The sequence below is a fragment of the Dermochelys coriacea genome, chromosome 3 (assembly GCF_009764565.3).
Source record: "Dermochelys coriacea isolate rDerCor1 chromosome 3, rDerCor1.pri.v4, whole genome shotgun sequence".
In the NCBI taxonomy this organism is placed as follows: domain Eukaryota; kingdom Metazoa; phylum Chordata; order Testudines; family Dermochelyidae; genus Dermochelys; species Dermochelys coriacea.
The window spans coordinates 120,349,357-120,373,216 of NC_050070.1; the positions used below are offsets into that span (position 1 = coordinate 120,349,357).

General features: G+C 43.0%; 1 protein-coding gene across 24 annotated transcripts in view; it reads left to right on the top strand.

Annotated features, from left to right (window-relative positions):
* The window catches only part of ARID1B (AT-rich interaction domain 1B), a 409,836-nt gene that overhangs the window by 323,209 nt on the left and 62,767 nt on the right, over positions 1-23,860 (top strand). For 14 of the 24 annotated variants that reach the window (XM_038394479.2, XM_038394481.2, XM_038394482.2 and 11 more), the window contains one exon: positions 1,320-1,448. The exons of the other annotated variants lie outside the window; for them this stretch is intronic. In XM_038394479.2, coding sequence (XP_038250407.1) covers positions 1,320-1,448 — 129 coding nt within the window. The remainder of the gene's footprint in view (positions 1-1,319; positions 1,449-23,860) is intronic. 24 annotated transcript variants of the gene reach the window in all.

The window sequence follows — 23,860 nt, forward strand, 5'->3', positions numbered from 1 at the left end:
GGCAGCGCAGCTACACACTGCTACTTGTTCATGGCTTGTGGCAAGGCCACAGATTAGCCCTCGGGTATTTTTAAGTTGCCTAAGTGCCTATAGTGAAGTCATTTTTTTCTCAAACATCTTCATATAAGGAATGTGCATGTTTCACTGAATTGAAACAAATAGCGACTGATACTTTTATTCTGTTTCACCATAAAAAAGGAGGTTCATTATATCTGAGGTTACTACAAGCTCATTCCCCTCTTATGTGTATGAAAGTTTTTATGCATGTGTACATTAAGCGCACGTAAGCGCACAAACAAAGGCACATATGCATGTATAGGTCTTTATAAAATTCTAGTATACATTCTACAACGGTATTTGGAAGTTGGAGGTGCAGGTAATTCCAAGACACAATGTCAAAAGGAAATAGGAAGCTAATGCATTCAGATACATGTTGCTTTCTTGTTTGGTGCTTTTTGAGTGCAGGTGGCTCCTACTGTTAAGTGTTAGTAAAACTTTAAAAACAATAATAAATTCATTGTTTTCACATTCCCTTTTAGTAAAATAAATCACATTCCCTTTCAGCAAAATAGCCTAGACCCTTGCAGAGGTCTGTGGACCAGCAGGCTCTGGTTGGCTTGATTGTTTTCACGGACCTATTGAGTAAGATTTACAAAGTCTGGTTCTGTCTGTCTGGTTTAGGATATAAACTGATAGGTCAGGCTAGAAGGAATAAATTAGCTAATGTTGCAACTACAGGAGCATTTTCTTTATAATAGTACAAGTGGGTAGACAAAGAAAAAATCATGTTTTTTTTAATTAAAAGGAAAATAATTGATTGTAATAAATGGAAAGTATACGGTGGTGATTTGCCTTATACTTCGAATATAGTGCCTGGTGTTTGATTAAAAACTAAGATAATTAATTCCTGCTCCTACCTAACGCCTCCCTCCCGAATCAGTTTGGTAGATTTGCTTTCAGTTTCTAGCTTTGCCTGGTCAAAAATGCACCATTCCAAAGCCTTTTCATCACGTTGCCAATTCGAGTGATCCAACACCTGTAGGGAGGACTATGCTTTTGTCAAGTCTTTACCGCAAAAGGAACATTTACAAGCTACAAATTGGGTGAAACCTGTCAACCCTTTCTTATTCTGAAGGGTTGGAAGCATGACATTTCTCTCCTTGATCCCAGGTTAAGTGTTTGGGAGACAGCATTATTGCTTTTGGCCTTAATTCTGCAGGCCCTCCATACTTATATATGGAAGGAATGTAGTTGACAGGGTGATTCATACTTGTGATACAGAACAAATCCAAAGAAGCTGTTCTTTTGTTCTGCTTTAGGCCACCATACATTAGGTCGCCTGCTTATCCCAGCCAGTCTGGGGCTGGCGGACGCCCCATGTTTTCTTCACAGCACCCCAACTATGGCAACGCTCAGGCTCCCATGATGCACCAGCCTGACCAGTACGGGTAGGTAGCAATGTAAACTGGACTTGCTGTGGGACCTTAGCAGTTTTTTTTTTAATGTTTATGAACATGCCATCTGGCTACTGAAGGAATAAAAATCAAGTGAAAGAATTACAAATATTTGCATCATAGAGGGGGCTTTGGTTCTTTTATTTTTGTTTTTACTAACTCTATTGTGACAATATGATGAAAATCTGCATGTCACTCACTCACACACACCCTGCATGGCTTTTGGCATGGCTCTGTTTCCTTCATGCCTGAGAGGGAAATGAAGAACTTCATCACTGAAAAAGAATGAAAAGCACCCCACCACACACTCCAGGCATCATTTCTCCCCCATTGTTGTTGTTGTTTTGTTTAGGAACGTTGCTTTCATGACTGTGATGTTGTAGTTGTTGGCATTATTACCACTTAAGGGAGCTACTCTCACATAATTCAACAGCCCCTTTTTGACAGGAGACTTATTTTAAAAGTGATGACAAGATTCATTAATGGGACTTACAAAAGGTTTCATTACGTCATGACTGAGAGAGTGTGTGTTTGAAAGATATCTGCTAGTCCCTCGCTACCGAGGACTTTTAAACATGCTGAAGTGTCCAATATGAAACATCAGCTTGAAACATGCCTAATGTTTTTCCATCAGAATTCTTCATGCTGTGATTTCTGCAGCACTGTTACAAATCACAGCATCGAGGGTGAGGAAAGGGGCAGGAAATATGTACAAACCTACTTCCAGCACAGCCTTTGATCTTCCACAGTGCCAGACTTCATCTTAGTTTCAAGTGTCATGGAATTCCCTCCATGACGTTATCGCCATTACTGACCAATAGGAAGTCTCGAGACCCATGTTGCCAATGTCTTCCCAGTCATCAGCAAGTTTCAATTTCAGTTTTCCGTGAACTGTATATTGTTTATATAGCCACACACACAAAAAAGGTTGAGAAACTCCAGAAAAGAAGGTTGAGAAACTACTATAAAAATCAGTATTGGTTCTCTTTATTTAAAATGGTAGAAGCTGCAAAATAGCAAAACTTGCCCCCTCTCCTCAATCCCCTGCCATTTGCTGGAATTGGAAAGATGTACCCTGGTCTACCCATGATCTACCCATGCCAGAATACATGAACACCGTGCAGCCTGTTTCCATGTATGTCTCGAGTTTGTAGAATAGATTTGTGGGGTTCAAAGATTATTTGATCTTTATAATTGTGAAAGATATTCTTGTATGTAGAGTTAAAAGGAAACAAAATGAGCAGGTTATAGTTATACAGCAGTCTGTTTGTATAAGTAGGTTGTGGTAGCCTTCAAGGTCAGCTCCTAAATCAGTAGCAACATATCAGTGGGGGAGAGACATTTATCTAGTGCTAATCCACAGGATCTGTCCTTTATGAACTCAGGAGTCCCATTTAGATATAGAAAGCTAGTTTGGCTTTCCAAGCCACATTAAGCAGCTGTGTAAAATGAATTTAAATGGCACGCATCAGAGTAAAATCACTTCCACTGGGGCAGAAAATCAGTGTTACCTAACCAGAGATGGATGATCACAATGTGAGGTGCTCAGTGAGTTATACCTAGTCCTCTTACTCACTACAGAACATCACCTTTTTAATTAAAAAAAAAAGGTAAAGAAAGATTAAAAGAGAAAGAGATGGTTGAGAAATGTTCTAGGTGTGTGTCACACAGTTTGCATGAGCGTTTGACCTGACCTTGCAACCTGCCCTGTATTATCCTTGGATTATGTCCTGCAGCCTACAGAATGCTTACTTTTCCTATGAAATGAAACCTTATGATGTATTAGTCCCTGTCATTTATTCAGCCTAGTGTTTCCTGAATGAAAACTGAGATGCTGGAGGTAAAGGAAAGAGAGATCTGTCCAAGCCCTTTCTCACTAGCAGCAGCCATGATTTTAGGAATCCACGTAGCCCAGAATGTTTCTGTTTGGCCTACATAACAACTTACAAAATAACTCTCTAGTACTATATACAATTATTCCCCCTGCCTTCAGGAAAGTAATACGGAGGGATTACAAAGAAATATCTTTCTTTTATATCTCAGTTGGATTCAGAAAACAGGTTACTATCATGATAGGAATTCTGCATTCAGGATATGATTACATGCTCGGTGAAATCAATGGAAAGACTACCATTGATCTCAATGGGCTTTGGATCAGGCTTCAAAGGACTGGGGAGCGCTGACTGCCTTTGAGGAAGAGAGTGCTCTGAAGAGTTAAGTCTCTTTCTCGAGTTACAATTTTAAAAGAAATCCAGTGGTAAGCTGGAGCCAGTTCTCACCGGTTCGCGCAAATTGGTTGTTAAATTTTGAACCAGTTTTAGAACCGGTTGTTAACCTGCTTCCCTGCAGGGGGCGCTGAGGCTTTTAGATTCATAGAAACTAAGGTCAGAAGGGACCATTCTGATCATCTAGTACGACCTCCTGCACAGCGCAGGCCACAGAATCTCACCCACCCACTCCTATGAAAAACCTCACCCATGTCTGAGCTATTGAAGTCCTTAAATCATGGTTCAAAGACTTCAAGGAGCAGAGAAGCCTCCCTCAAGTCAACCATGCCCCATGCTACAGAGGAAGGCGAAAAACCTCCAGGGCCTCTCCAATCTGCCCTGGAGGAAAATTCCTTCCCGACCCCAAATATGGCAATCAGCTAAACCCTGAGCATATGGGCAAGATTCACCAGCCAGATACCCAGGAAAGAATTTTCTATAGTAACTCAGATCCCATCCATCTAATATCCCATCTCAGGGGATTTGGCCTATTTACCTTGAATATTTAAAGATCAATTACTTACCAAAATCCCATTATCCCATCATACCATCTCCTCCATAAACTTATCGAGTAGAATCTTAAAACCAGATAGATCTTTTGCCCCCACTGCTTCCCTTGGAAGGCTATTCCAAAACTTCACTCCTCTGATCGTTAAAAACCTTCGTCTGATTTCAAGTCTAAACTTCCTGGTGGCCAGTTTATACCCATTTGTTCTTGTGTCCACATTGGTGCTGAGCTGAAATAATTCCTCTCCCTCTCCTGTATTTATCCCTCTGATATATTTATAGAGAGCAATCATATCTCCCCTCAACCTTCTTTTAGTTAGGCTAAACAAGCCAAGCTCCTTGAGTCTCCTTTCATAAGACAAGTTTTCCATTCCTCGGATCATCCTAGTAGCCCTTCTCTGTACCTGCTCCAGTTTGAATTCATCCTTTTTAAACAGGGGAGACCAGAACTGCACACAGTATTCTAGGTGAGGTCTCACCAGTGCCTTGTATAACGGTACTAAAACCTCCTTATCCCTACTGGAAATGCCTCTCCTGATGCATCCCAAAACCGCATTAGCTTTTTTCACAGCCATATCACATTGGCAGCTCATAGTCATCCTATGATCAACCAATACTCCAAGGTCCTTCTCCTCTTCCCTTACTTCTAATTGATGCGTCCCCAACTTATAGCTAAAATTCTTGTTATTAATCCCTAAATGCATAACCTTACACTTCTCACTATTAAATTTCATCCTATTACTATTACTCCAGTTTACAAGGTAATCCAGATCCTCCTGTATAATATCCCGATCCTTCTCCGAATTGGCAATACCTCCCAGCTTTCTATCATCTGCAAACTTCATTAGCACACTCCCACTTTTTGTGCCAAGGTCAGTAATAAAAAGATTAAATAAGATTGGTCCCAAAACCAATCCCTGAGGAACTCCACTGGTAACCTCCCTCCAACCTGACAGTTCGCCTTTCAGTAGGACCCGTTGCAGTCTCCCCTTTAACCAATTCCTTATCCACCTTTTGATGTTCATATTGATCCCCATCTTCTCCAATTTAACTAATAATTCCCCATGTGGCACGGTATCAAATGCCTTACTGAAATCTAGGTAAATTAGATCCACTGCATTTCCTTTATCTAAAAAATCTGTTACTTTTTCAAAAAAGGAGATTAGGTTGGTTTGGCACGATCTACCTTTTGTAAAACCATGTTGTATTTTGTCCCATTTACCATTGACTTCAATGTCCTTAACTAATTTCTCCTTCAAAATTTTTTCCAGGACCTTGCATACTACAGATGTCAAACTAACTGGCCTGTAGTTACCCGGATCACATTTTTTTCCTTTCTTAAAAATAGGAACTATATTAGCAATTCTCCAATCATTCGGTACTATTCCTGAGTTTACAGATACATTAAAAATTCTTGCTAATGGGCTTGCAATTTCAGGTGCCAATTCCTTTAATATTCTTGGATGAAGATTATCTGGGCCCCCTGATTTAGTCCCATTAAGCTGTTTCAGTTTCGCTTCTACCTCTGATATGGTAATATCTACCTCTATATCCTCCTTCCCATTTGTCATGCAACCATTATCCCCAAGATCCTCTTTAGCCTTATTAAAGGCTGAGGCAAAGTATTTGTTTAGATATTGGGCCATGCCTAGATTATCTTTAACCTCCACTCCATCCTCAGTGTTAAGCGGCCCCATTTCTTCCTTTTTAGTTTTTTTCTTATTTATATGGCTATAGAACCTTTTACTATTGGTTTTAATTCCCTTTGCAAGGTCCAACTCTACTCGACTTTTAGCCTGTCTCACTTGATCTCTACATGTTCTGACCTCAATTAGGTAGCTTTCCTTGCTGATCCCTCCCATCTTCCACTCCCTGTATGCTTTCTGCTTCTTCTTAATCACCTCTCTAAGATGCTTGCTCATCCAGCTTGGTCTACAACTCCTTCCTATGAATTTTTTCCCCTTTCTTGGGATACAGGCTTCCGATAGCTTCTGCAGCTTTGATTTAAAGTAATCCCAGGCCTCCTCTACCTTTAGATCCATAAGTTCTTCAGTCCAATCCACTTCCCTAACTAATTTCCTTAATTTTTGAAAGTCAGCCCTTTTGAAATCAAAAACCCTAGTTGCAGATTTATTTTTGTTAATCCTTCCGTTCAGTTTGAACTGAATTAGCTCATGATCACTTGAGCCAAGATTGTCCCCTACAACCATTTCTTCTATGAGGTCCGCGCTACTCACCAAAATTAAATCTAAAATGGCATCCCCTCTAGTCGGTTCAGCAACTACTTGATGAAGGAATCCATCAGCTATCGCATCTAGGAAAATCTGAGCCCTATTATTATTACTAGCACTGGTCCTCCAGTCTATATCTGGGAAGTCAAAGTCTCCCATGATCACGCAGTTTCCATTAGTATTTACTTTATTAAAGACATTAAAAAGGGCTGTATCCATATCCAAATTAGATCCCGGAGGTCTATAGCACACCCCAAGCACTATCGTAGGAGAGGCTTTACTAGTTTTCTTCCCCAATGTAATTTTTGCCCAGATAGACTCTGTCTTATCCATTGCATCGCTTCTTATTTCTTTACATTCTACCTCATCATTGATATACAATGCTACTCCACCCCCTTTACCTTTGTTTCTGTCTTTCCTAAAGAGCACATACCCTTCAATACCTGTAGTCCAGTCATGACTACTATTCCACCATGTTTCTGTTATCCCTATAATATCTGGTTTCACTTCCTGCATCAGTAGCTCTAGTTCCTCCATTTTGTTACCTAGACTCCTCGCATTGGTGTACAAACTTCTTATTTTTTGCTGTTTGGCCTCGCTCACATTTTGTACCCTATTAGGCACAGTCATTCTACATCCAGTATAACCTATTAGACTAGTATCCACACCGCCCTCACTCCTTATATACATTCTCCTACCCACGGCTGTATCCATTTTTACTTCATCTTCTTCCCTCTCAATGCTAAAATCTGGCGTGGAGGTTTTCTGGACATCTCCCATCCATCTCCCCCCAATTCCTAGTTTAAAGCTCTCTTTATCAGTTGTGCCAGCCTCGATCCTAGAAGTCTATTTCCTTCCCTACTGAGATGAAGTCCATCCCGAGAGAACTGACCTCTTTCCGTGAATGCCTCCCAGTGGTCATACATCCCAAAGCCCTCCTTATAGCACCACTGCCTAAGCCATCTGTTGACAGTCATAATCTTGTCAGACCTTTGTTGCCCTTCTCTAGGAACAGGAAGGATCCCGCTAAAGATCACCTGAGCCAAAATTTCCTTAAGCGTCTTCCCCAGCCTAGCATAGTCTCCCTTAATACTTTCCAGCGAGAATCTAGCCGTATCATTTGTTCCCACATGAAGGATAATTAGGGGATTCTTTCCCGCTCCCTTTAGGATCCTTTTCAACCTCAGGTCTACATCCCGTATCTTAGCACCCGGAAGACAGCACACCCTTCTATTCTCAGGATCAGCTCTAGTTACAGGCCTGTCTATTCTTCTCAATAAAGAGTCCCCGATCACATAGACCTGCCTTTTCCTGGTGACAGTGCTATTCTCCAGTGTCTCCCCTGTTCTCTCTGGCTGCAAGTTCTTTCCATTCCTATTTTCCCTTACAATCTTCTTCAACCCATCCTGTATCCTCCTGGGGCTCATATTTGGTGTAGTCTCCCTTGACTCTTCCCCTTTTTCTATAGGGCTAGCCTCTCTTCTCTTCTTCCTTACCCTTCCACCTTCAGCGACTACCTGCTGAGCCCCTTCTTCATTTTCCAACTCTGCAAACCTGTTCCTAAGCTCTATTTCTCCTTCACTAGCCCGTCTTTTTCTCTGCCTGGTTCTTTGAGTCACATGTTTCCACTGACCACTTTCCTCATCCAGTCTCCCCTCAAAATTCCCCAGCCCTGCTTCCATCCGTGAGTCTGAGCTTTTCCCTTCAGATACCTCATATCTTTACTCCATCATCTGCTCAAACCCCTTCCTAAACTCAACCAGACTTTCCACCTGCATCTCCAAACCTCGGATCTTTTCCTCCACAGCTCTATCAGACGGCATTTCATGCAGACAAAACTCTTACCTGTTCCCCCCTCCAGGATCATGTACATACCACAGCTTCCACATCCAGTCATCCTCAATGTGTTTTTCACTGCAGGAGTCACTCCCACAGCTGCCTCTGTATCTGTCATAGCCTTCCCACCTAAATCCTGTTAATCTGGGAAACACAAGCCACACCAAAAAGACCACACACCCCCCAGCAAAAGCAAACCCCAAACAGGCACCACAATACAAACTCCCACTCAAACTCCCCTGTTTAGAGCTCTGTTTGCTAGCTCCTGTGCCGCTGCAGCTGTCTGTGCCGCTGCCTGACTGGCTGGCTACCTTTATAGGGCCCCTAGTCAGAAGCCCCACCCCCTAGGCAGGGCTCAGCTGCTCTCTCAGCACAAAGCCCCACCCCCTAATCAGGCTCAGCTGCTCTCCCAGCACAAAACCCCTACACACACACACACACACACACATACAAATACTAAAAATACAAAACCAAGTACAACTACCTTCTCCTCCAAGAGAACTCCCACTCAAACTCCCCTGTTTAGAGCTCTGTTTGCTAGCTCCTGTGCCACTGCAGCTGTCTGCAGCTTTGATGGGCTCCGGCCAGGGAGTGATGTAATTCCTCCTCCGGCCACCGGGGGTGCTGCACTGTGGGAGCCATGTGGGCTGCTGCCTGGCCCTGGGCACGAGCCCTGTTGCTGCTGCTGCTCCCCCGACCCCTGGCCCTGGGGCTCCCGCTGCTGCCTGGTGGGTCCCTGGCTGCTCTGCTGGGCCTGGGCTGCGTGCTGCTGCTCTCCCCATGAGTAACCACCACCCTGCCCGCAGCCAGCCCCTGCCTCCAGCCACCCCCTGCCCTGCCTCCAGCCACCCCTGCACCCTCTGCCCGCAGCCAGCCCCCGCCACACCCCCTGCCCTGCCCACAGCCAGCCTGTCTCCAGGCACCCCCACACCTCCTGCCTGCAGCCAGCCCCTGCTGCACCCCCTGCCCTGCCCGCAGCCAGCCCCTGCCGCATGCACCCCCTGCCCTGTCTCCAGCCCGCCCTGCACCCCCTGCCTGCAGCCAGCCCCTGCTGCACCCCCTGCCCTGTATCCAGCCAACCTCTGCCGCACCCATCCCCTGCTCTGCCCGCAGATTGCCCCTGTCTCCAGCTAGCCCCACACCCCCTTGCCTCCAGCCAACCCTGCACCCTCCTGTCTCCAGCTAGCCCTGCACCACGCCCCTGTCTGCAGCTGGCCCCATGTCCACTGGTGCCCTGCAGTTCCCAGGGCAGTAACCCTGCACACCTGCTTCATTGAGGGGGGCAGGGAGCAGCTGGGACCCACACAGGTACACACCCGAGGGTGACCATACAGCAAGTGTGAAAAATCAGGACAGGGGTTGGGGGGTAATAGGAGCCTATATAGGAAAAAGACCCCAATATCGGGACTGTCCCTATAAAATCGGGACATCTAGTCACCCTAGCACACCCCCAGGGAGTGGCGGGGACCCACACATGTGAAACGAAGCTCATCTCTAGTTCAGGCCCATCTTTTTAAAAAAGAACTTTAGACAGGGTTAACATACATCCGTATTTTCCCGGACTGGTCAGGCTTTTTGGTTCTTAAATCGCCGTCCGGGAGGAATTTTTAAATTTTAAAATTTCATCCCGGGAAAATACGGACATATGGTAACCCTGTTGGTACAAAAAATACATACTGGGACACATCCCTTAAATCAGAACTTTTTATAGGGAACCAGTTGTTAAGATTTTGGCAGCTCATCACTGGGCAAATCTGTGCAGTTGTCATAGATGGATTCAATTAACTCACTATAAAAATGAACATACATCTTTAGACTTTGTCAACTGGATACACATGCAAGAGTGTAAAATGGCAACAAATAAATTTTCATGTGTCTGCTAAATTTGTGTTCTTCAATTTGTGGGTGCCCAACTTGAGATACCTACGGACGGATTATCACAGGTGCTCAGTAGCCATGACTCCTCCCATTGACTTCTGCTGGAGAAGTTGGTACTCAGCACTCACAGATTGAACCCCACTTGTTTGAAGTTTGGCACCCAAAATTAGTGCAGGGTTTTGACAAGTGTCAAAAGCACTTTCAGAGTATCCCTGTTGTCAACTATGTCATTCTGAGTAAATCTGCCTTGTTGGGAAATGTGTTAACTTATAAATTCATGATACGATTTTTTGTTCAGACAGTTCGGATCGAGCAAGAGGTTCATTATTTGCATTTAGAGGAATTATTTAAAATGATAGTCACTGATTGAATTTGGGAGCTATTTATAACCTCTGGTCATTTAAAAACTGCTGTTTATACATATACTAAGAGAGAGCTGGTTAATTTCCTCCTTTCCATCACCCCAGCTGGTGTCCACAGGACATAAGGCAGATGTTTTATTTTAAGAGTTACATAGGAAACTAAAGTGATACGGTTTCTTTGATCATCCCAACAGAGACCAGAAGTGCCACAGCAGTAAGGCAATACGTGGTCTTACATTGGGTTGATATGCCCTCTACACGCTTTAAAATGTGGTTCTACTCCAAAGCTGCCTAGGGGTCACCAACAGCATGAATTGGACACAGTGGAGTTACACAGATATAACAGACGGCTTAATGTTGCCTGCAGGCTCTTTGCTGATGATGCAGAAGAAGGAAAGAGACCAGATTAAATCTCAAGTCCCAGGCTGAGTTTTCAGGGCTTGCAGTCACAACAAGTCTGTGCTTAATTTTACTTGTAAATGGTGCAAGTAATTTTATGATTTTAAAATTGCCAGTGTTGGAGAGTCCACTATGACCGTTGGTTGTTCCAGTGGTTAATTACTCTCACTGCTAAATATTTGTGCCTTATTTCCAGTCTGAATTTGTCTAGCTTCAACTTCCAGCCATTGGATCATGTTATATCTTTCTCTGCTAGATTGACTAGCCCATTGTTAAATATTTGTTCCCCATGTAGGTTCTTATAGACTGCAACCAAGTTAATCTTTTCGCCTTCTCTTTTTTAAGCTAAATTGATTGAGCTCTTTGAGACTATCACTACAAGGCATTTTTCTTCTTTGAGTAGTGTCCCTATGGGTGCTTCATTTCAGGTGCACATACACCTCTTGAGCCCTGGATTGGAGATTTTCTGTTAGCAATGTCTGCTTGGCCCGCACTTGCACTCTGTACAGCTTCATCCGTCTCTGCAATGGTATATAGGGCTGGGCAGGCAAACCACCTTCAGTTCCTTCTCTAACCACCTCAGCCTGAGTTGGAGTTCTAGCATGTCTGCCTCTTGTGTTCCTCAGCGTGGTTTGTAGTTGTTTAGTTAGTTTAGGTGTTTCTAGTTAAAGTTGTTGTTAGTATGGAATTAGTTAGCTAGCTGCCAGAGGTTTACATTTTTCTTCTCCCCCATTTTATCTGAGGAGCTTATTTGGCCTGGTTGGGCATGCCTGTAGAGCCCTACGTGGATACACAATTTATATCCATGGATGTGGGTATCCACGAATATAAAGTGGATATCCACAGAGCTGTGGGGTCTAGCGACAACAAGCAAGACCAGGAGGGCCATGACCAACAACCGGGGCAGGAACCACAGTGGCAAAAGCAGCAGCCCAGTGCCCAGCCTAGGCAGCTCCTCCAGCATGGCTGTAGCGACTCCATCCCTGCCCACTGCGGCAGGCACCAGGCTCACCAGCAGCTGTCCCTGGTCACACTACGTGTGCAAGGGACAAACACCCTTCCCTATCCCTCTTCAGGGATTCTTCTCACAAAAGCCTGCTACATCAGGAGATAAACCATCTCCTCAGCATAGAAGCCATAGAGCCAGTGCCAACACATCTAAAAGGCAAAGGCTTCTGCTGTCACTACTTTTTGGTATCAAAGAAGATCCATACTACATGTCAAGACCGCTCAACAAATCCAGGCACTGAAGTTCACAATGGTTACTCTGTCAACAGTTATTCCAGCATTAGAGAAAAGAGGTTGGTTCTCAACACTCGACCTCCAAGATGTGTACTTCCACGTTTCGATTTTACCGAGTCACAGATGTTACCTCAGGTTCACACTAGGCCAAGACCACTACCAGTACAGAGTACTCCCTTTTTGGCTTTTCATCAGTCCCCAGGATATTCTCCAAGGTCCTCTCGGGTAGTAGCATCCCTCTTACACTCTCAAGGCATCATGATTTATCTTACCTGGACGACTGCCTTCTCAGGGCATGTTCCTTCACAAAAGCCCAGCGAATCATTCAGATCACACTGAACCTGTTCCTGTATCTGGCCCTACAAATCAACGCACAAAAATTGATGTTAACACCAATACAGAGGCTGGAATTCATAGGAGTCTACCTCGACTCCATCCAGGTGAAGGGGCTCCTTCCACATCACAGATTTCTCAGGCTCGCCACACTGTTAGAGACGGTGCAATCCAGCCCTCAGATATCAGCCAGATGCTGCCACCAGCTTCTGGGGCATATGGCATCAGGCATATAAGTTATAACTCATGCCAGACTCTGCATGAGATCCCTCCAAGTGTGGTTCGGTTCGGTTTACAGGCCAAACAGAGACAAAATAAACAAACTACTATTGATGCCCACTAGATCAAACAATCCTTATACTGGTGGAAGAACCAAGATGACGTCTGTATGGGAATCCCATTTGTTCAACCTTCCCCTTCATTACTCCTGACCACCTATGCATTCCTCATAGGATGGAGCACTGTAGCAGATCGCAGACTCACTGCTGCGGTGCCTTCTGCTGGCCGGTGTCTTGCCTGCCACAGGCCCCGTGTCACTCCCGGACCCCGGTGCCATTTATCTCGGGGTTCTGCCCCAGCAATACCCCCACACTCTGGGTCTCCCCTCCCAGGGGAACCCCCAACCCTCTAAGCCCGCCTTGCCTCAGTGTCTCCTGCCAGTCATCATCTAGCCCCCTTTCCCTGGGGCAGGCTGCAGTTTATAATGGCCACTCATCATTGGCAAGGGGGTAGGGTCTGCTGCCTTTGCCTATCCCTGGACTTCCCCTCTGCAGCCCCAGTACCTTTCGTAGGCCTTCAACAAGGCCTGCAGCCTGGGGGTTTACCAGGCTGGAGCCCCCCAGCTGCCTTTGCCCTTCCCCAGCACTGCTCTGCTTCAGATACCTTGCTCCCAGGCAGCTAGCCCTTCCCACTCCAGGGCTAGAGCGAGACTCCTCTGTCTCCTGGCCCCACAGTCCTTTTATCAGGGCCAGCTGTGGCCTGATTAAGCCAGCCACATCTGGGGCCAACTACCACCAGCCTCCCTCAGCTGCTCTTAACTCCTTTTACCTTGGAGTGGGGCAGCCGCCACACTACAAGCACACATCTCAGTGATCTCACAGTGCAGGGCAGATGGTCTCCATCCAAAACATGCCTTCACATCAACCTGCTCAAACTCAGAGCAGTCAAAAATGAGTGTGCCCTTTTCTTCCTGTTGATCAAAACACACACACAAATGTCATGACAGATAATGTGGCCTGCGTGTATTACATAAACTGACAAGGCGGAGTCAGATCACCTTCCATGTCCATGGAAGCACTAAAGCTATGGAACTGGTACATTTTCCACAATGACATCATATCAGCAACCTACCTACTGGGAGTATGCAACATGATACAGACAGTCTAAGCCGCAAATTCCGACATGACCACAAATGCAAAATAGATATGGTTATCCTCCATGACATTTTCCTACAATGGTGGATATCAACAATAGACCTGTTCACTACTTACTAGAACAAGAAATGTCCATATTACTGCTCCAGAGTGGGGATCGGGCGATACTCCACGCGAGACACTCTCCTCCTTCCATGGGACCAGAGTCGTCTTTATGCCTTTCCCCCATTCCCTGAAAAGAGAAAAAGCAAACATCGTACTGATTGCTCCCACCTGGCCCAGACAGACGTGGTACCCTTACCTGTCACAACTGGCACTATGTCCACCGATGACTGTTCCTATCACTCCCTACCTGCGATTGCTGAACGAGAGACACACTCTCCATCCCAACCTGCGGATTCTGTGACCAGGACTCAGAGCCTGGCTTCTTCATGGTTCCAGCACATAGCGACAGCTTGCTCTGAGGAGGTACAAGAGGTGCTATGACACTGTAGGAAAGGGGCTACTCTACAAAAGTAGAAAAGATTTCAAATCTGGTGTCAGCTTACAGGCGTCACCCCAAATGCAGCCACCCTACCAGGAGTCCTGGACTACCTGTTGATTCTCAAGAAATCAGGTCTTTCTATTAGCTCGTTAAAGGCTCACCTAGCAGCAACTGCAGCCTTCCACTAGTCAGTAGAAGGATACTCAATCTTCTCCCATCCGACTATGAAGAGGTTCCTCAAGGGCATAGTGTACTTCTTTCGTCGACCCAGACTTCCCACTCCTCAGTGGGATCTTAACCTAGTGTTAAAAGGATGGACTAGATTGCATGTGAAGCCATAGCCGCTTGTTCTTTAACACACCTTTCCATGAAGATGGTGTTCCTGATCGCCATCACCTCAGCAAGAAGGATAGGGGAGATAGTGGCTCTGATTTCCCCCCTTCACTGTGTTCTTCCCCATCAAAGTCACTCTTAGACCACATCTGAAATTCACTCCCAAGGTGACTTCCGCATTCCATATAAATTAGCTTATTCAGCTTCCAATCTTTTATCCCAAAGTCATCAGAATAATAGGGATGCCATCCTTCATACACTGGATGTGAGGAGAGCCTTAAGCTTCTATTTAGACAGGACAAGAGCTTTGAGAAAATCTCTGAGACTTCCTCTTTGTTGCAGATAGGTCAAAAGATACAGTGATTTCAGCTCAGTGACTCTCCAAATGGGTCTCAAACTGTATCAGCTCTGTTATTAGATGTGTAATGTAGCATCCCCGTCTTCAATATGCCAGCGCTCTACAAGATCAGTCTCCACTTCCATCGCCTTCTCCAAGGGCATCCCTGTACCAGAAATCTGCAGGGCGGCTCCATGGGCATCTGCACATAACTTTGCAGCACACTGTACTGTCCTGGGAGACTTGGCTGCAGACATCAATTTCGGTGCCACTGTACTATCATCTGTAACGGACTCGATGCCAATGTCTCAGCCTCCAGTGATGGGCACTGCTCGGGAGCCACTTACCTTGTGCAGTAACAATGGTTCTTTGAGATGCGTCCCCCGATGGGTGCTCCACAACCCGCCCACCTCCCCTCTACTTTGGAGTTCTTGTCAATGACTCTGCCGTAGAGAAGGAACCAAAGAGGGTTCACCCACACATGCTGGCTAGCCTTGTGACTGGCGAGGAACAGAGCATATACGGGCTGAATGGACTCTGCTTAGAAAGTTCTCCAATCAGCAGCACAGGGACGCAGACACACCTACAGTGGAGCACCCATAGGGGGACACATCTTGAAGAACCATCGTTACTGCACAAGGTGAGTAACTTCTTCTCCTCTGTGTATTTAGTATACAGTATGTGTATATCTCTGCATATATATTTGACACACACAAACCTTCCATCAGCATTTCTCCAGTGTGGTGTATTTATAATTCATATTTCGTGTTGTTGGTGCCAGCAAAGCACTTTTTCCATATTATTTTCTCTACCGCCTGGATAATACAATACTACTGATGGACTAGAAGCCACTGGTGAGGAAATATAGTAATGGACGTGATGCATTAAAGTGTCAAAAGGGAAAAAATGGGAAGGAGAGGAAGAAGAATACACTTTAAAAAAAATCTAAATTACAAAAAATATATAATCTTCTCAACATTTTAAGTCCTAGATACAGTGAGTTTTGCCATAATGGTTTCAGATATGCAAAGAGAGGAATTTTGTAACTACATTGTCTGCCAGTTTAACCCTTTTGATCTTGGAATTTGGGTTTACAATTATAATCATGATTTTAAAAAGCATACTTGTGACATGTAGTGCTTACATCGCACAAAGGTTTAAAGTGCTGCAATAAAACCTCTTTTTATTATTCCTGGGGTAAGGTGTAGGGTTTCCTATTGTGTACTGTCTTCCCCCTGAACTTGGAGGTGCTGTTTTTCTCTCCTGGGAAGTGTTGTGGAGTTCAGGGAGGTTAAGTACTCATTCAAGTTTCTATGCGTATTCAAACCAGGCCATTTTTAGATGTAAGGCTGGCAGCTGTGAAATCCCCAAAGTAAACTAAGCTAAGACAGCAACTAGTAGCTGTAATTGGAGCCAGCACTGGGGGCATTTCACATATTGCCTTTGAAATAGGATCCTATTATAGAAAGCATCCTTCTGCCCAGTCTTCTCTCTGGCAGAATTCAATTTTTCCTTTTTTATCATTTCAATGGATAATATCCATGTTTATTTTTAAGCATTTTTTAATTTTTTATTGATTTAAATTTTCAGTTACACAAAAGTATTTTTTCCTATTTTAATCTATTTAAATTTTCACAGTTGTGGGAAATTGTGGGGGGTCAGACGTGATATTTCATGATAGTGGACACTGAGGAGCAAAAGGTTAAAGCTTTATAATGGTTAACACACAAATTGTCAACATCACCTGAAAATATACAAAGTAAATAGTTTTACATCAAACTCTGAGTTCTCAAGCAGGATTTTCCTTACTTTACCCATCTATAATTATTATCAGTAATCTATTATTGTTGGAATATTTTTTCATCGATTTGTGCGTGAGCAGTGAGATCGATGTTTACCGACATTTACTGATAGAAATCTAATCTTTTCAAGCCAATATAACATGAATATACAATTATTGTGTAAGAGGAAAGATGCAAAGTAGCTAGTCTTATTGAATTTCAGAATATCCACAACTCTAAAACCTCAAGGTGTTTCGTCCCCTGCCCCTTCAAAGACTCCCAGACTTTTGATTTCCTAGAGGAGCCTTAACAAATCTAGTCAAAATGAGCCCCACCTTGCCTTCTATTATTACTGCTTGGATACCCAAGCAATAAATTTCAGTCAGGGAGACTGCATTCTGCTTCCAAAAAAATCCCCCTACAGTCTCAATTGGATGATATGGTATTTGCTTCTTGGCCTAAACAGTTGTGTGGTGTTCCTGTGAACTGTTAAACATCTGCTGTTGGCTGCATTTCAGTGTTTTGGTGAAGTGATTTCTGTATATACAAAGTTTCTAAGTGACTTTGGGATCAAAGGAAAGATATTAATGATAGTTGTAATTGTACTTTCTAGCTGAGCTGCGAAACCAAGGTTGATGGATTTTTCTTTAAAGACCCTTGCCCCTCCTCCTCCACCAAAAACAGTCATTTACTTCCAGCTGGCTATTTTTTTTTCTTTTTTCCCCCCTTCAAGTGAACTTCCTTTGCTCATGTTTTGCATTTGGGAGCAGAACCGTATACAAGTTTTTCTTGAAGTAAGAAATTTTTCAGAGGGGTAGAGTATAATTTAGCTGGTATACTTGTTAAACTAAAGAGAGGCAGGAAGTGTCTCTTTTGTGATTTTTATAAAGATATATATATTGTAAATCATCTCAAATTGCAGATAAAAATGTGTCAGGACAGCAGAAACTTCACACTGAACAAAATTATTTGTGTACTGGAATGAGGGGAATACATTTTTATCTGGAATTTTGTTTTACTGAAAAGCAAATCCATCATTCTGGAGTCCTGGGTGTCAACAGACTATAGATCCCACACAGGAACATGGAACCAATGATTTAGGGAGCCTGTTTTTTGTTACTCATCCATCAAATGGACTGCTGTATGATGTTCATGCTATTAGAGATCAGCCACAGACCTCAGGAATAAACAGTCCTTCCCTCCTTTGAAAGTAACCATTTTTAAATTTCAGAGTAGCAGCCGTGTTAGTCTGTATTCGCAAAAAGAAAGGGAGTACTTGTGGCACCTTAGAGACTAACAAATTTATTAGAGCATAAGCTTTCGTGAATGCATCCGATGAAGTGAGCTGTAGCTCACGAAAGCTTATGCTCTAATAAATTTGTTAGTCTCTAAGGTGCCACAAGTACTCCTTTTCATTTTTAAATTGTGAGAGCAAGGGTATATTGGTCAGGGAAGGGGTGATTGATTCTCTGATAGTGGCTCTGAATTTTCAAAAATCTCAAAGATATTTTGATTTGATTACTGTCTCACTTCCAATTTTGGCTTAGTCCCTTTAGTTATTTAGAAAAGATGATTCCCTCTATTGGAATTATAGTTCTGTTGAAACAGATTTGCAGTATAGGAATCTGTCTAGCTTAGGAACCTGCTGCCTCTGAACTGGATTTAATGGGAAACACAAATTAACTTTTGCTTTTAATGGAGAGATATTATCTTTATCGATGGAATACTAAGAATACAGCGCTTCATTGATTGCTTTTCTAGGACAATCACAGAGCTTGGCCTCCTCAGGAGAAAGGGAAATGTCATTTTGAACACCGTTTTTGAGTGATCAGGAGTATTTCAAGAGCCAGATAACAAGCTTTCGTAGATAGGATCAGTCTGTTGGCCAGAGAAACTAATGCTTTGCATCATTAACTTCACTGAAGAACAGAAAGAAAATGTGTGTGATGTAGATTGAGACCATGGGAATCAAAACTGGGTGAAGAGTCCCTTATTCCTAGTGGGCAGAATGGAAAAAGTGAAAGAATGACCAAGTTTCCTTGTGACCTGACACAGGCAATGTGCGACTCGTACAGCAGAGAGAAAGAAGGAAGGGTCTTATATTTTGTTATCGGGGTTGACCAAGGATGTTCAGGGGAGATTAAAAGAAAATAATGCCTTTCTCTTAAACTATGAACCTTCTGCAGCATGGACTCTCTTCCTATGTAGAATGGTGGAGCATAAATTTTTATTAGCCTGCTAGCTGCTAATATAAGTTAAATATTAATAATAAATACATAAATACAGCAAATCCTGAAGTATATGGGGTTACATTTCGTATGTTATGAGAGAGCTACCCAGCTTCTCTCCTCTACAGCTGTAGATGTGTCTCTGTGTAATGATGATAGCAGATGCACTGAAACTGTCAAACTGTTCCTCTGACTTCAGTGAGTTTTTGGTGTCTTTTCAGCAAAAGATGCAGGAAGAGCCTGCTGGGGATTTGTATTGACATGTGCACCATGTCACTAGCAAGAGAATATCTGAATGCAGCAATCCCAAGGCTGATAATTATATTATTATAAATATTATTTTATTATTGGTAAAAATTAAATAGCTCCAGGCTATCTATTGGACAAGAATGCTATGGAAAACCTGCCCCTCTGGAAATCCCTTTTCAGGACCTGCTGTCTTGAATTGCTCTCCCTTGCCATATTGCTGCACCCTGCTCTGTTGTGTTCAGTGTATTGGAAGACAAATGAAATTTACTCTGAAAATCCTGAACTTTGAAGTGCTGCCATTAAGTGATCAGGATTTTAGTAAGTTGCCAGCATAGTGATCTCAGTAGAGCTAGGCAGTGCTCAAAAGTGATGCAAAAATGTGACTGAGCCATCATAAAATCTTGGTGCAGGGAAGTGTGAGAATCACAGTGCAAGATCAAAGTGGCAGAGGAAGTTGAGGATCCTGGATTCTTTTAGTGGTAGTAATATGTCTGGGGAAATTGGATCAGTTCTTCAGCAATTGCACATAGGGAAGTATGAAAAATTCCATGTCTGTTTCCCTTCGTTTATATTTTTAGTGCCACACATTGGTGACCTTATGGCTGTTACTGCACCAAGAACAGATTCTCACCTGCTTTCAAGTAATTCATTCTGGAATTGGAGTTCACAGGGCATTCTGCCTTTTTAATAATGCTATTTATAAAATACACAAAAATAGAAGGTACACAATGAGCGAGTCATATGAGTCACTCCTAATTTTGGTTTCAAGTCAAACCAGACTAAACTAGCCTCTTGGCTTTCTGTTCAGCTTGACTGACTCCTTGCATTCCCATACTGTACAAGACAAGTTGGTTTTTCCAACAAACCAGTTCACTTGAAAGTGGGTGGAGCAGGATCTTGCCTGGTGGTTGAAGTGGCAGTTCGGAGCAATGGCAAGCATAGAGCCAGGATTCAGGTGCCAACCCAAAAAAATCAGAAGTCAAGATCAGGAACACCAAGCTGAAGAGTAAGCCAAAGTCAGGGTTGAGAACCCAAGCCAGAGGTCGGGACAGGGCAGAGAGGCAAGGGTTAGGCTGAAACAGGCGGGAGCCAAGGCAGGAGCAGAGCTGGAACAAGGACTGGAAGCAGAAGGGAGAGCAGGCAAGCGCAGCTGCGGGTGTGGTACTCATTGTGGTACTCACCTTGCCCTATCTGGAAGCACGACTATTTGGAGACAGCTTGTTGGGCCCAGCTGAGCTTGCTGGGTTGTCTTGTGTCCAGCTGTGCTCAGGACATTACTGTTTGGACTACAGAATCCCTCTTCATCCCATCGCATGCTCCACTTGTGCCAAGAAATGTATCTCCTCCTAGTGCTGGCACGTTATATTTCATAGGGACAGTAGACAAGCAGCTGTCTTTAGAACTGCAGTTTAAATCCACCTTGTCAGTAAGGAAGCCAGGGGTCATTAAGAGAGCACAGCTTCAATGTGATTACAAACCATTTGACTTGATCAGCTTTTCAGCAGTCCCATGTTCTCTGTCACTGAGCATTATATTGTGTTTATCTAATACAGGTTGCAGTTGTCTACAGATGATTTAGTTTATTCTTAAACTAGAAAATAAAAGAGTAGAAGCCTCAAAGCACATGGATGAAAGGTGTGTAATAAAAATATTTTGGGAGATCATTGTGAGAGAAAAATTAGTGGCTAAATCCTGCAGTCATTCCACTAAATTTAGGCACATGTTTAAAAAAAAAAAAAAAGACCATTGTTCACACGGTGCTTTATGCAGGTCTACATGGTAGGATAATATACACTAATAATACGTTGCACAGCCATTGGTTCATGTAGATCTTGCTGGTGAGCACTGAATGGTCCCTAGTGCGCTTTAACATAGTACTGTTTTAAACAGCATTAGGTTAGGGAACCTTCAGTACACACCAGGAGTATCTATGCAGATCAATTAAAGTGCAACACATTAGTGTGCTTTAGAAATCACATCCCTGTAGTATGCATTGCTGCACCATGTAGACAAGTCCATATTGCAATACCCCAATAGGATTATAAAGTCAAAGGACAATGCATTTAGCTAAATATGCCCATATATGATCAGGAGCAAAGGAGATTAGTGATTTGTTTCTGTGGGTTAGTGTCTTAGTATGTTACCTTGGGTATGTCTCTTTATGGCCATATTTTCAAAAGTAGCCTCTAATTTGGGTCTCCAGCTTTAGAAATCTCAACCCTGCTTTTTGGACTTGTTAAGCACCTGCTGCTCCCATTAACTTCAATTGGAGTTGTGGGTGCTCCGCCCTGAAATTCAGGACTTCTGTGTCTACAGCTGAGCACCAAAATTTGAGACCACTTTTGAAAGTCTGTCTTAATTCTGCTTCTCATTTTTCCTTATCTAAAACACTGGGATAAAGAGACATATCCCATTTTGTCAAATGCTTAGAGGTATGTAGCTGAAAAAGCTAAGTAAATGCTATGTGGTGATGCTGTTAATATTCATGAATTAGATTTGCATCTTTCTTTTCTTTTTCAGAGTTTGATATGATGTAAGTAATGCTACTACAATTCACGGGGCTTTAGATCCCAATGGGAATGAGTAGGTGGCCAGTGAGGTGAACCATTTAGCAGCAAAAATTTGCTAATTTGGTGACAATAGCCTGTAAATTAATGGATAAACACATGTGGCCACAATTTTCTGAAGTTCCGAGCAGCATAGCTCCAAATCAGGCCAATAGAGAACTGAATGCTGGGTTTCTTTTCCCTTTAGGTTCACAGCTAAATATAACCTTGAATTATAATAACGTGGATAGGAGATGCTGGATACTATCTTTTCCCTATGATGGTAGCAAATTATTCCACATTTCAGTGTTGCCTTTCATGTATGGTGATTGAGCAACCTAGTTTGGGTTGTAGGTTGTGGGTTGATTCCACTGACGAGGTATCAGTACATCTTCGCTGGTACTAACCTATATGCTTTTGTCATTGGTATTTCATAATGTTTCTTCACTGTCATCTGCATTTCAAAGCCATGGCTCCTCCTTGCCCACTCAAGCATACACTTTTGTTTTCCCTGCCGCTCCTGAAAAATGAATTTTATCAAAAATCTTGTCTTGGTCTCAGCACCCATCACACCAGAAAGTTTCTTGTTTGTTTTTTTTAAATTATTATTATTATTATTGTAACTCAGAGTTTCTCCACTAAACAAGGGAAGGGACAAATACATGTTTGGGGAGTTTTATAGTAACAGCTAACAAAAAAAAAGGGAAGATTAAGCTTTAACATAGTGTTACATTATATTTGTTTATATATATATATATATATACACACACATAGATACACATATACTTATCTTGAAATGCCATTTTAATGCTTTTGTAACCAGCATCCTGATCTCATACATTTTGTTGTGGTTTAAATTATTACTCACTGATGAGATTCTGGTCAGAGCACAGCAAGCAATTACTTTTTTATTTTTCTTTCCTTTCTTTCTCTCTCCCAATTCACAACCTCCCCTGATGGCAGATTACAGCTTCACTTCTCCAAGGAAGCTCATAATGTGGCAAGGGGGAAAATCCATAACAAAAGTGTGTGAGAGAAAGAGAGAGTGAGTGAGTGTAAATCCTCCAGGGAAAATGTGTTTGTAGATCTCACTCCTGAATTACTCTCATTATAATAACCCATTTGGTGTCAGAGTATGACAGATTATAAGTGTTTATGGCTAGTCCCCGCTCAAGACAGATTTAAATAAAATACTTCTGGTTATTGTGCAGGTCAGTGTGTTTAAATAACAACCCCCCAAATCATACTTTGACATTTAAAAGAGAGAGGAAATATTGTCATGCAGCAGACCTAGCACAGATAAGCGCAAGGCAATTTGGTCAGTACACTGTGATTTGTGAGTACAGAGTAACATACTCATTTTCACAGCTAGTAATCAAGTAGCCACCTTAGCAATGTGTCAGCATTAAAAAAAATACTCCTTTTAAAATGTTTACACAAATTACCCTCTGAGAAGCTACAGTGCATTCTCTGCAAAACCAATGTAGGTTAAAGACCTGGAGTAAATATATGTGTAGAGAACCTAATCCACACACACACGCGCACACACTGCAAAAAGTCAAACTCTGACATGTTTCCTTGTGAGATGTAAGGTTTTACTTTTGTTCTTGTGGGAAGCTTAACCCGCTTTTATCATTCTGAATAGCTAATCCTGACCCACCTCTGGAATTTCCTGATATTGTGCCTGGTGTTTCTGATATTCATTTTGTAATTAGTCATCTGTCCCAACCTGAGGAAGATGACTGCAAAGAGCACTTGACATGAGATGGAAACATTTAATAGGTACTAAACCAACAGACCAGTCAGCATTCCATAAAGTAGCTCAGTGCTGTGAAGTGGCTTCACTATAAGAGCTTGAAATGGCCCACTAACCTACTGGTGATTGCAGGCCCAATTAAGTAATGGCACCTCATTTTAAGGGGCAGAATTCTTGCTCAGATAGCAGTGACCTCTATTATGCTGTGGACTCCTGGTATTGTCAGTGTATTTTCTGTAATCTCTGTTCTTTAATAAGATTGCC